This window comes from Platalea leucorodia (assembly GCF_965183815.1).
Source record: "Platalea leucorodia genome assembly, chromosome: 5".
In the NCBI taxonomy this organism is placed as follows: domain Eukaryota; kingdom Metazoa; phylum Chordata; class Aves; order Pelecaniformes; family Threskiornithidae; genus Platalea; species Platalea leucorodia.
The window spans coordinates 82,936,334-82,949,369 of record NC_138827.1 but is presented as its reverse complement, the minus strand read 5'-3'; the positions used below and the strand labels follow the sequence as shown (position 1 = coordinate 82,949,369).

At 36.9% G+C, this 13,036-nt stretch overlaps 1 protein-coding gene across 1 annotated transcript in view; it reads right to left on the bottom strand.

The window, feature by feature from the left end:
• Positions 1-13,036, bottom strand: part of KCNH7 (potassium voltage-gated channel subfamily H member 7) — a gene marked incomplete at both ends in the record, with an annotated part of 241,690 nt that overhangs the window by 14,704 nt on the left and 213,950 nt on the right. Inside the window, 2 exons of the mRNA XM_082312493.1 lie at positions 9,779-9,878; positions 12,577-12,782. Of these exons, the coding sequence (XP_082168619.1) occupies positions 9,779-9,878; positions 12,577-12,782 (306 nt within the window). The remainder of the gene's footprint in view (positions 1-9,778; positions 9,879-12,576; positions 12,783-13,036) is intronic.

The following is a 13,036-nucleotide window of genomic DNA, read 5'->3' as shown; positions in this document are numbered from 1 at the left end:
AACTTACTAGAGTAGGGGTCACTCGATCCCCTCATCCAGATCATTGATAAAGATATTAAACAGAACTGGCCCCAATACTGAGCCCTGGGGAAAAATCATAACATTTGTGTCCTGCTTTTCGTGCTTGCATTGGCAAAGGAGCGGAAGAAATGGGGTTGTCGTGAGGGCAATGAAAAATAGCTATGACATAGACTCACAGAAATACTGGCATAAAATCCAGCTTGGCGAGATGGTTACCAAAGATCAAACAAGTTTCTTTTGTGTTCCGTGCTCAGCCTGTAGTGTTGAAGTTTTGCATTATTCAGACATTGGCAGTCTGCATGATCTAGACATATTTTCTTTTAATGTATTATTCTGCTGCAAACAATATTGGTGAAAGCGTCAGTACTATATTACATGTGGAGCAGCATTGTTTAATATTACTGTAATTTCATTAACTGGAATTTGTCATATTTAATCAGGCTAGCTATGTAGCCTAGTGTTTCAGAAAGTGGCAAAGTTTTACTCCCTTTTTCAGCCATTCAGTAAAAAGACCCATAATATGCCTAGACAAATTCAATTTTGTGCAGGAAATGAGGTGAATAACTTCCTCACCCCTACAGAAAGCAATTTATAGCCCAAACCATAAAAGAGATAATCCTTATCATTAACATGATCTGCATAACTATAAATCTGTTCAGCAGACATGACATCTTCCCTTTCCTTTGAAAAACCCTACCATATTATTTTACGCTACACCATGTACGTCCCTTGGTAAGGAGAAATGCACACTGTGACTTGGAAGGAGGGATGGTTGATTGCTCAAAAGATCTGCAGATCTTCAGATTCCCAGTAAGTATTTTGATTCAACAGTTATTAGCTCTTTCTTATGTGATATTCACAAATATTCCTGCGGTGGTCAATCTGTCTTTCCTACATATGAAGAAAATATTTGCTAGTCATCGTGACTATTTGTTATCTGTTCTTTAACTTAAAAACGTCAGTTACCTTGTCAGAGACCAGAAAAATGCCTTATGTGCCCACCCGTGCACCACGGGCAGCAAATATTGGAATGAAAAGTCAGTGACCAAGCATTTCAGAGAGATAGTATGTTAAATACAGTACCACAAACAGGGTTCAAAAAGTGCTAAATCTCAAAGATATCAAAAAATCAAGAGCTGTTGATGCATAATTTGAACACTGATGTTCAAACCATGCCTATGTTTTCCACCATATAGATGGCGAGCAGCATAAAATCAGTCAGGGAAAATGGTAATTCTAATTCCTGCAATCACTGCTTTTCACTTACAATACAATCAATGCATAATATTTACGTAATATCAAAAATTAGTGGTACTGTGGAGCAGGACCGATATGTAACGAGGGGTGATTCCAGAGAAGTCTGCTCAAGATGTATGCAGGCTAAACTACTCTATAGAATGTCAATCAGGGAATTTAGGATTATTAAACTGCTAATTAAAATGCTCCTAATTCTTTTTCTTTGCTGTTTGCTTCATACGTAGTTGAATGTGACTGGTGTGGAGTACATTGCTAAATATAACTGAGTGCCTTCTGATAGGCTAGGTAACAGAAAATATCAAAAAGGAGGAAGCTGACTGCTTGTGAACATGAAAATGAAAAGCAATCCAGTGTTTGGTCATTCAGTAGATAACTTGCTATGGTGAAGATACACCTTTTTGCCATATTTTTCATATATCTAAGAATAAAAGAAAAAAGTTAAAGTAATTTATATTCCTTTAAGATATATTATTATAACAATGAAATCCACAAGCAAGGTGTCTGACACTTTTGTTCCTGTTGCCATCCTTTCTTTGACTTGGATCTTTCAGGTTGGGTCTCTTAACCCAATCTGCAATTAATATTTTTACTTGAAAATTATTTTCATACAGGACCTTCCAATGACCGACTTCAGCATGGATTTTTAATTCACAATTTCTATTAACTTTTTATTGCTTAATTTTGGTGAATTTAAAATCTTTAGAGAGAAAACTGTACTGATTTGCAAACAGTCTTACAGGAAACTATGAAGAACTTAAGTGGATGTATTTTCTAATGGGAGAACGTGATCCCCACAAACTTTACAAATGCATGACAAGCAATAGATAAAATTCTGGACTTCATTTTGTATGCAACATTTGAAATGAGAGCTATGCCACCTTTGCTACCAGAAAATTTGTCTGAAAATTGATTTTGGCTCTGTCTATAGAGATATTTAACCCTTCTTAAACATCAGAAAGTACTATAACTTACCCTGAATTCAATTCACTTAAACAAACCTAAGACATTTATAAATCTTGAATTTTAGTGCTTGAGCTCTTGTCTCTCAGAATCAACTTGGCCTACACTCAGGCTCAGGGTCCTGACGCTGCATATCGTGACATCTGGATGTTTATGAAAACCAGCCTCAACTCATGTCCTGACAAGGAACATGTCCCAGGAAAGGTCATCTGAAAGTCCATTCCAGAAGATGAACAACTTGAACAAAGCACTCTACCATTTTTCAGCTGAAGAGAAATTTGTCCGTTGTCAGGACAGTCTTCTATTGCTGTCATGATCATCTCAGGTCATGACTGGTGATCAGGGAAAGTGAGAAGTGCTGCCTTCGTAAACATTTTTCTGAGTGCCTGCTGAAAGCATAGCTTGCTCCAACATCTGCACATTACCAATACATCCCTGAGGACAAAATAGTACAGAAAAAAGCAAAAACTTTTAAGAAAAGTTTAATCATAAAGTCCTTATAACTAATAACTTGAAGTGATAAGAAAGCATAAATTAATATTAATCTCTAGGGGTTTTTCTTGGTCCTTGGAGAAACATCATTGATGATTATAGCACTGTTCAAGTTAATAGAATGTCTAATTATTAGTGCAAGAAAAATTACCTACTTTTCAGATGGGTTTTAATGCATGAAAACTGTATGGAAAAATCACAAATTTAGTGTGCATGAAAAAAGAAAAGTAGGTTGAAAGCTGTTCAAAGTGTCTATTGGACAGCCTGAGAAGTTCAGATCTAAATATTTTCCAAATGATCTCAGCTGAAAAAGTCAGGAGAAGTAGTTGGTCCTAAAGCTCTGACAACAAACTGTACTGTTAAAATCTGCAGTGCACTTTTTATAGCAAGGGTCTCTGAACAGGAAAACTATTTACATATCACATAAAAGATAATAATAATGCTTAGCACAGTGAGAGAATTAACATAAAGGCTGCCTTTCACATACACTTCATTTGCTGTTGTTAATCTAAATAATCACATAGTATTCTGATGGTTAGTTGCACTAGAATTCACTTTTAGAAGTGGAAAGTTACATCTGCAGCTTTTTAGTTATAATTAGAGGAAGTAGTAAAGCACACAGTGCCTACTCAGTGATAAAAATATTTCTTCACATTTGAGGACCACAGGATTATAAATTTTAGAAATAAAAAAGAGCAATGTAATGAAACCTGAAGTAATCACATATTCAATAATAATTTAATTTAGCAACAGTGCCAGATTTTTATGATAAGATGAGAACTGGCTACATTACTGTAGTTTTTCCTTCGGTGAACATCATATACAGTTATGCCCTTCTACAGTAAAATAATCAGCAGAACTTAGGTGAAATGAAGAAGAAGTGAAAACAGATTCTTTCCATCAGAGATTTTTTGGCTTAAAAATAATCTTTTGAAACAGATACAGTTCTATCAAAGCTTGGCCATTTTCAGAACATGGTAGAGACAAGAGTTCTTAAAGGTGCACACACATTTCTTGAGAGATTTCTTAAGCTGGTAGAAAGAATTTATCTAAAGTTCCACCAGGCACATGGATTTGTGTAGCTATAAGTCCTTGTTCAGCAGCTTGGTACAGCAGTTGTCTGTAGACCTGTCAGACCTCAAAATTTGAATCAAAGCCAAAGACTTACAATGGCTCCTGAAACCTGGGGTGAGGAAATCCTTATATTCTTCAGCACCTGTTTGTTTTCCTCCTTCTTCCTCACTTCTACTCATTATGTTTCCTTTCAAATTTCCCACCTGTCTTTAGGACCCCTTACTTACAAAATGTACTGTCACATATCTGTGTGGTATTTGACTAACACCAAGGAAAAACAATGTCTGTCTAGAAACTGATGCAGGAAGATTCCTATTCCTAGGAAAAGTGGGTTCATGGTGGTATTTTAGGAAAATTAAAACATTTTCTCCTCTCAGTAGTAAAAAGGTTTAAAGTTCTTATTTTTCTGTGATGGTTTTTAATGATAGAAGATTCCTTTAATTCCAATTTCATTCATAATTTGGGAACTCCTAGGTCTTCGCTGGGGAACCTAAAGATGAAACTAGTGAAATTCCATCGTAATAGCAAGTCCTGGCAATTTTGCTGAGAGGTTCCAGTGGGTTGGATAGTGATGGTGGAGGAAATGAACTGTACTGGAAAGAGTTTGAATTACTGTTCTGTCTCAGTGCTGCTTGTGAGAGTTTTTTAAGTTAATGTGTCCTTTGCTGTGTTTCCTCTCTGAGCTATGAAGGTGTAGATAATTCCAGAAACAGGGAAGAGCAGAAGACACTGAAACCTCCCCCCACCATCCTGGACTAAAAACTGGGTAACTTTTCCTTAAGGATCCATGTTCCTTTTTTTAAATGGACTAAGAAGGGAGCTAGTTTTGAATAACTGAATTTGAGGCACATTTAAAAAGCCATGAATTTCAAAGTTTAACTGAGTATGCAATCCTTCATTTATTCTTTTGTGCCATTTTTAGTAAAATGAGATAAGTTAGGATGGAGCGACAGCCTTATCTCTGAAGTTCTTTGTTCTGTCTGGCTTTGTATTAGCTTTAATGCTAATCAGATATTAATGGAAGGACAACTCTTGACTTATACTTCAGGAAATAATACTATACTTAAAAAATCAGAAACAAAAAATTATAAACATGCACCTCAGAAGGGATTCAGGGCAAAGGCCAAAGCAGTTCTCCTATCAAGTTTAGAATTCTCTTTTCTTTTACAAGGAGTTCAGCTTTCACTGTAGTGCTATTATTACTTTTTTTTTCAAAGGATGGCTATGGATATGTGTGACTGCATACAACATTTCAATCAGATTTGGCCTCTGGAAAGAGCCTCTCTGGGAGTAACTAACTCCTGGAAACAAGACTCTTCTGTGGAAGCTCCCCAAGGTGGCTCCTAGGCACTGTGGTAACAGCAATATCAATAACAATAATAGGAGCAGATGGAAAACTGCAGTGATGGTCTCTCTGTTGACCATATACTTTTTGTTAGGGGTTTCATGCTAAAGGTAAGATTTCAGGTACATGAGGTCTTGTTTCAAGCCACATGCTGCCTGCCAAGATATTAGTTGTTTCCTGGTCCTTTAACCACCTAACACTCTGGCTGAATATTAGAAACTCTTTTCTAATTAAGCCCAAGCAAGCTTCATCAGCATAATACTAACAGTTCAACACAGTTAAATAAGACCTTCAATTTTTATCCAGACTCTTACCCTACTTTCCTGCTGGGGACACAGCACAGTGCTTGGCTGAGTCATCTATTCATAAAGTAAGCATTTAAATAAATAAGCTGGGGGAAGGGGACAAGAATGGGAGAAAGCAGGGGCAGTGGGGTGTTTTCCCATTCTCTTGGTACTGCTTCACCTCATACTTTTAGGCAGGAGAATCAGATTCTGAAAGATTTCCTTGTCTTCTATATTGCCAGCTGTGGCCTCTGGATACCTTGTGTAATAAAGCTATGTTAATACGGTTTGGCTTTTTAGCCTGGATAGTACCTACAAGCACCGCACACTTAAGGTAGCTATACTAATCAAGATTCAATTAGAATTTTATTAGAGCTCTGGCTTCTGTGCTTGCTTTGGGAATAGATCAGTAGATACTTTTGGAAAAACCTGGTCAAGAAGCATAACTCTTCAAATTAAAATTAAGTAAGTACTATAAAAGTTTACTTAGTTAACAATATGCTAAAAATGAAACACTGTAAAATGCATTTTACATCCCACTTGATTGTTACAGTCTGTGTCAACATGGGCAAGCGCATACAGTAATTGTGTAACAAGATTTCATAAGAACTTTCTTTTGTGGCCTTTTAAAATCACATCCATGGAAATAAAAATTCCTTATTAAGAGTTGCCTGGGCCAGCTGACAAAAGTTAAAGATTAAGTATCGCTAGCTGCCTGAATCTTCGGTTACTAACTTAACAACTCCATTGGAGTTCTTATCACCCTCTTAGCTAGAGTCTGTGGGATGATGATCTTGTTTTTGCTAAAAACAAGCAGCTAAAAATCCAGAATAAGGATGTATTTCAGTGAGGTCATCATTACATTCCCAGTTAGTATGTCCATGCCTGTTTATTTAGCCAGTATTTTAATTACCCCGGCTATGATGGAAAGATTTTATATGCCCTGTCAAAAGAACAAAGGATGGCTATGATTTGGCTATGTAACAAGTGCAGTTTTGGCCCCAAATCAGCTTTCTCATTGGAAAAGATTTCATACTTGATTGCTTCTATATCTTCGAGAAAATTATGTGTGAGTGTCCAGAACAGGTCCAGAATTTTGATGGCCTTCAGCTAAGGGTCACATGAGTTAAAGTTAAATGCAAAGAATATCTTTTAACAAGAATAATTGGACACTGGAAAAGTCCCAAGAAGGTTAAGATTTTAGAGCTAAAATTAATAAAAAGTTAAACAAGATGCTAGCAAAAGTAATAAAGCTTGAACTCCAGAAAAGTCTTTTCAAAGCCTCACGTTTTCAAGCTCCCAGCAAGCTTGCTTACACTCTGCCTGTAACTTTTGCGTTTTTCACCTGTATGTTTGGATTTCATATTGATGTAAGCAAATCTAGCAATTATCAGCATCGGATAATAGATCTGCACTCAGAACTAGCAGAGCGAAAGAAACTTCTTGCCCCTATGTGTTTCTCTTGAAATTAGCTGACTCCCACAGAACTACCAGAGGAAAATGAGAAACAGGCAAGAAAGGATTATATTCTGCACTGCTGAAAGAGACAAGTGAATGTAGATGGAGCAGCTTGTTCCTCAGTTTTCAGCAAGAGACTAACTTGTCAACCCAGCCGAGAGCTTTGTTTGGAACTGCCAGGCAGGAATACTGCTTGTTTTAAGCAGTCATGGAGAGAGTTTCTTGGCTGACTGTCAAGCATCTATGGCAACTGGCTAAGGCTGCACCTGCACCTGTGCAAGGAATATTATCCATTATTCTGAAAGACCTGCAAAGAATTTCTTTTTAGTGACAGCAAGAATAAGCTGTTATGTAGTCTAAGTGTTAATTTTTGCAGGGGACCTCTTGTGGTATTGCAGTCCTTTCTGGAAACCAGAGAACAAGCTGGTCCCTCAAGTAGCCTTGTACCCTTTAAAATCACACTATGGCAGAGCCCAGTGTACTAGCTAAGATCAATTTTTGTTGACACAGGTAAGAAATGGTGGAAATATGTATAGGTGGAGTGAGAAGGTCTTGTGTGGAATTGGAAAAGTAGTGGTACTAACTGCAGATGCATAACAGAGAGCTGTGTTGATTTTGTTTAACCCCTGATAAAACTCGTGCAGGGAGAGTTACCATGGCAACAAGGTCCAAATCAGGCTAGCATTAACTAAAGGCTGAGATAACACAATCCCATTTTTAGCACTCCAAAAGGGAGAAAATCGCTGATGATCACACTAAAGATGGAAACAATAAAATTTCAAGCTGCATAATAAGCTACTAGGTCAACAGCTGAAAGTAAAGAATGCCAGCAAGAAGACCATTTCATGAGCAACCCCTCCATGATAATTACAAATCAATAAGAATTTAGTGAGATGTAAAATATCAAAATACTAAAGCAAGAATGCTGGATGTCTCTATCCTGTTCAAAGTGTAGTTCTGAAATCAAAATATGGTTGTTAAAAGTCATCATACAACACATATTTTTTATCTGTCAAAATACTGTGACCAGAAATGCATTTGCCAGCTGTGTGTTCAGGAACTTTGTCTTTTCTACTCCAGTTCTTCTGAGGCAGTCTGCAGGATCGTCCCCAAGTATTTATCATTATAGACTAACTATGCTGGATCAAAATATGATGCCACTCCCTCCTATATGTAAAGTGCTGAAATCAATAGAATATTACTTTACAAGCCAATAGTAACCTCTAGTACTCTACAACCTCATGCAGGATGTAGGATGGGTCACAGAAAAGTTACATTGAAGGTCTATGACTACGAGCTGTCTGCTGCAGCTATGGCAACATATAGAGAATCTGAACAGGGACCAGCCAGGGGCAGTAAGCCAGTGGGCCAAAAGTATTCTCAATTCTTGGCAAAGGACTCTTATGATTGCATCTTCTCCTCAGATGGACTTCCAATGTACGGCACTTCTGTCTAACTCAGACATTACCAGATACCATACAGTCATTATCAGGACTAAGGAGCTTGTTGCCAGTCTTGTCTCTTCTTCCCCAATGGTGCAAGGGTTTTTTTCAAAGACAAAACTGTGTGAAAGTATATTCTTTCAAAAGTAATGCAAATAAATGTCTCCAAGAGGATATGCAGTGTAATCTACTGGACAAGAACCATAAAAGCCTAGGGGTCTTGGTACCACATTGACACCTGAGGAGCCTATTTGTAATTCTGCAGCAGGCACAACATGGAAGACCACTTCCATCTTGTCTAGGTGGCAGCATATGTCTTCTCATAAGAAATGTGAAGGTTATTCAGGCAAAGCGCCTCTGTCAACAGATTCTTTGTGAAGAGCAGATTGAATATTTCATGGGGACATTTTCCTGACAGATTTGTTGTCAGTCTTGGCTTCCTGCCCTAAAGCTGCTTCTTTGATCGAATGGCAATGTCATTGTTCTGAGTGGCCACACTCTGGATTAAAGTCTTCCTTCATCAAGCATTATGCCTGCTATGTATGTTTAAAGTGTTCCCATTTATGATCAGTTACTCTGCGACTACAAAATTGGTATTATGCTGCATTTAGGATTGGGGTTTAACTGTGGAGTATGAAAGACAGGCATACCAGAAACAGTAATTTGTCAGACAAACCATTGGACCATAAAAGTGTAATGTTATTCAAGGAATTGTGCTTTCCCTACATAAAAATGAAAATCCTGTGAGTATCAGTGTAGCTGCCTTCATGACTGTTGCTGTCTGACCACAGCTAATATCTACAGTTCCTGGTATTTAGCAGTACTGAGTACTGGTAACATAGTTTAATATTTCACTGAATTTTCCTTTGTTAGGATTACTCCCAAAAGCCTCTAAGGTGAACGGAAGCACAGAAAATGTTACCTGAACACTTGCCAGGACAACCATTTACACATTACCATATGAATCAAAATCTGACTATGGTGAATCTACTGTCCTGAAAACAAAATATTTTAATTCCAGGGAGAAACACTACCTAGCATCAAGTTCAACAAAGCACTTTGCTGAGGAAACAAAGTCAACTCTGCTAATAAATAATCCAATAGACTATCTTCTCCAAACAGTTTAAAACATGGTGTCTCAGAAAATAGATATTGTTTAATATACACATATATATGCATATCTCAAGGGCAATAAGGTAGCTTAGTGTTTGAACAGCTCTGCACTGAGAGGTGTGAAGTCATGGAAGGGTGAAACTGATGATATCCTCTAGTCATATATAACCATATAGGGGACAATGTACACACTGTTTTTGCTGCTCAGCTGGATTCTGAAGAGCTGCTACAGTAACAGCCAACACGGGACCTTAATGTACCAAGCATTACCAAGTGAAATACCAATGAATAATGAAGCAGTGCTGTCTAATGTAAGAAATGAAGTTAATTACCTTTCTCTATTTCACTTTGAAAGGACAATTTCCGTCTTCGTAGTTTGTAGTTATCTCCATCCGTATCATTAGTAGTTTGTGATCTTATTATGAGGTCAGACTTGATTAATGAAATATGAAACATAATGACAGATTAGTCCCATCTAAAGAGAGCAGTTTTTCAATAGGTGATTGACTGTTAATCATGTTCAAGCTTTAAGAAAGGCAATATTACACAAGTCAGTCTGAATCAGCCTCCCCATCCCCAACTAATGGTATTGCTCAATGTTAACATTAAAAAGTTCATGCAGATTGAGCAAAACCAACAATGTCACACTTGATGGTGAAACAAAAGTATTCTGATAATGTTTACATGGAAAGCCGTGTGTTCATGTGTTATCAGCTTCCTGGACTTGCACAGATGTGGTTTAAGTAATCTTAGAGAAATTAATGAAAAAAAAAATTAAATAACCTCTAACAGAGAATGTATACTATTGCAAGAAGTAATGTGGTAACTGATTGTAGTTAGATTTATATTTAAGTACATGGTAAAAATTATAAAGGTTACATTTTACAACAATAAATATAAGGCTGACAAACACCAGACACTTTACCCTTCATTATTTTATCTTTCTAGACCCTCCCTTCCTCTCTATCGGATTCAGTTCATTCAGATACTTATTTCCATAGCAGAACACAATGTTGTCTTTTTCTATCCATCTTATAGAAGATGGATGTGCTTTTTTGCCATAATAAATACAAGTTGCATTTCACTCTTCTTTCTACTTATTTAAAACTGAGAAATTTACAAATAAGCAAAAAAAGTTATGCTCTTTGTGAACATACCCATGGCATTGGCTTCAGCCTACTTCCCTTCCCTGTGCTCGTGAGGTTTCCCATACCACTCAGGTAAGTGAGGTTTCCCATACCACTCAAGTAAGCAGATTTGCATGTGGGAGAAGGGCAGAGGGAAAGAAGTGGGAAGTGTTTACATCTTTCTCTATTCCCTTCATTGTAAACCTGGTAGGCAAGGTGCTTCAGTGGTGGCCCACTGGTAGAATAACTACAGGAAGAAAAAGGCACTTTTACATAAATAGGAGGACAGGAGCAGAAGTTGAGGCAGAAGCACCTATTATTCAGGTAACAAATCTGGATCTGAGTGATTTTTTGAAGATCAGAATGTGCTCATCACTTCTCTTGGGGGATGATTTTCTGGATTGCAATAGACAGTGGAAGGCAATTGGAATTGCTAGAGAAAACTGTTTTTGCAAGCTCAGAGGCATGGGTGAGCCTGTCCTCCCTTCCCTGTCTCTGTGAAGTCTAGCAATTTTTTCTTAGTGGCTGGTACAGCAGTAAGAAATAACAACTGAAAAATTTCTAAGGAACTGAGCAGTGAGGACTTTCTTTGTGTATTCTACACCACAACACAAAAGATGGAATTTTGTTTCAATTTTCTCAGATCTGAGGAAAAAATAATGATAAAACATTGATGACAATGTAATTGCAGGAAATAATTGCTCAGACTAAAATCGTTAACGTGAATTTATCCTCAAAGAATTTTTCAAATATGTGGACTTTCAGTTTTAACTTAAATTTATCACTAGACTATAAATTCATTGTATTGTATTTCACATGTAATTAATAATGATGACCTTTTCCACAAACACAAAAGGATGACTTTTAAAATAAAGAATAGAATCGGTCTTTTATTTTCAGAATGATCTTTTATTAAAGAAAAGGCTCAGCATAAAAAGATGCGACATTTCTTGTCAGAAGTTATAGTTGTTTTAATTTTTTAAACTAAAAAGATCCACATGTGATTAGCAAAGCTGTCCCTATCATTTACAGCCCAAAACTCAGTGTTCTTTGTCTCCTTGTTTCTCAGAAGGCCTTTGAGGCCAAATTATGTTAGTTCCTTCTCACTGAACCTCTGCTTTTCCTTAAAAGTATAGTCAGAAGCCACAAAACGGCAGTATCTCAGAAATAATGAAATGTAAACTAGTCATTCTATGGGCAGTGTAGTCCATGTTTCGTGGCCAGTGCTAGTGTACCCTGCAACTTTCTAGGGAAAGCTTTAGCTCCAGTAGCACGAGCTGGGCAACAGCCTTTCCCCTCTCCTGTTCAGGCCAAACCTCCCCTTTCTTTCCCAATTCGAACTGACCCCAGCAGTCTGAGATAAGGAAACACTGGTAATTTTTCTTCTTTCTTGAAGATGCAATCTGGGCAAAAGGGGACACTTAGGAGAGTCACTGTGGGAAAAAGAGACCCTGAAAATCTGAAGACTGAGTGAAATTTGAAAAGTCCCTTGTATGTTTTTAGTCTCCTAGGAGGTAGAGTGCACTCCAAGATAAGAGAATTAACAATTCATGTTTGAAAGGCAATTAAATATTTGCTATTGTTAGACACAGAATGAATCTGGATAATCTGATTTATCTGTATTTTATGGCTGTACAGTTATATTTAGTGTCAAAAGTTCCCCTTGTGGTGACCCAGACTATAGTCATCTGAAAAAAACATATTTTCCACGGCTTCTGCAAAATATCCAAAATCCCTCTGGCTGAAACTTTAATACTCTTTAAATATAGAACAAAATCCTGTTAGATTAACATCATCTGAATCATTTCATTGACTTCTGCTGAATTTAACTGACTTCAGTAGGAGCAATCAGGTGAGTATATTTTTTTAAAACAGGATTTGGCCTCAGGCTTTTAGCTTTTAATTTTGTTAACCTTGGTATTTCAATTGCTATTTTCAAGTTTTGTTACTGTGGGATGGATTCGGCCCAATATTAAGAAAAAAAAATCACTTATTGTATGTACCTTTGCAGTTTCATCTCTCAGATTAAAAGTCAGTTCTAGATTGGTGAGGAAGAGATCAGAAAATTCAGGGTACATGTCCAAAACTTCTAGAAGATCTTCTCGCTGGATCTTATGCAAGTCACAGTAAGTTAAAGCTCTCACATCTGCATTTGACTTTCCTGGTTTTGCATAAAGATGTACCATCTCTCCAAAAATATCATTTTTCCCTGCAGAAAGAAAATTAGATGGAGATTATTATTTTAAACATGAATAAGCCATTAAATTGAATGATGTATTTCTTTATGATAATGGTGTAGAATACTTGGTTTTACATGAAGTGATACAATTAGATTACCATTACACATATGTTGTAATTCAAAAGTATTATTATTAAATATTATAAGTAAAATTATTAAAATCAATGAAATTACATAGACATGTAACTGGACTAAGTGAAAGGCAAATCTAGTTTCATCACAGT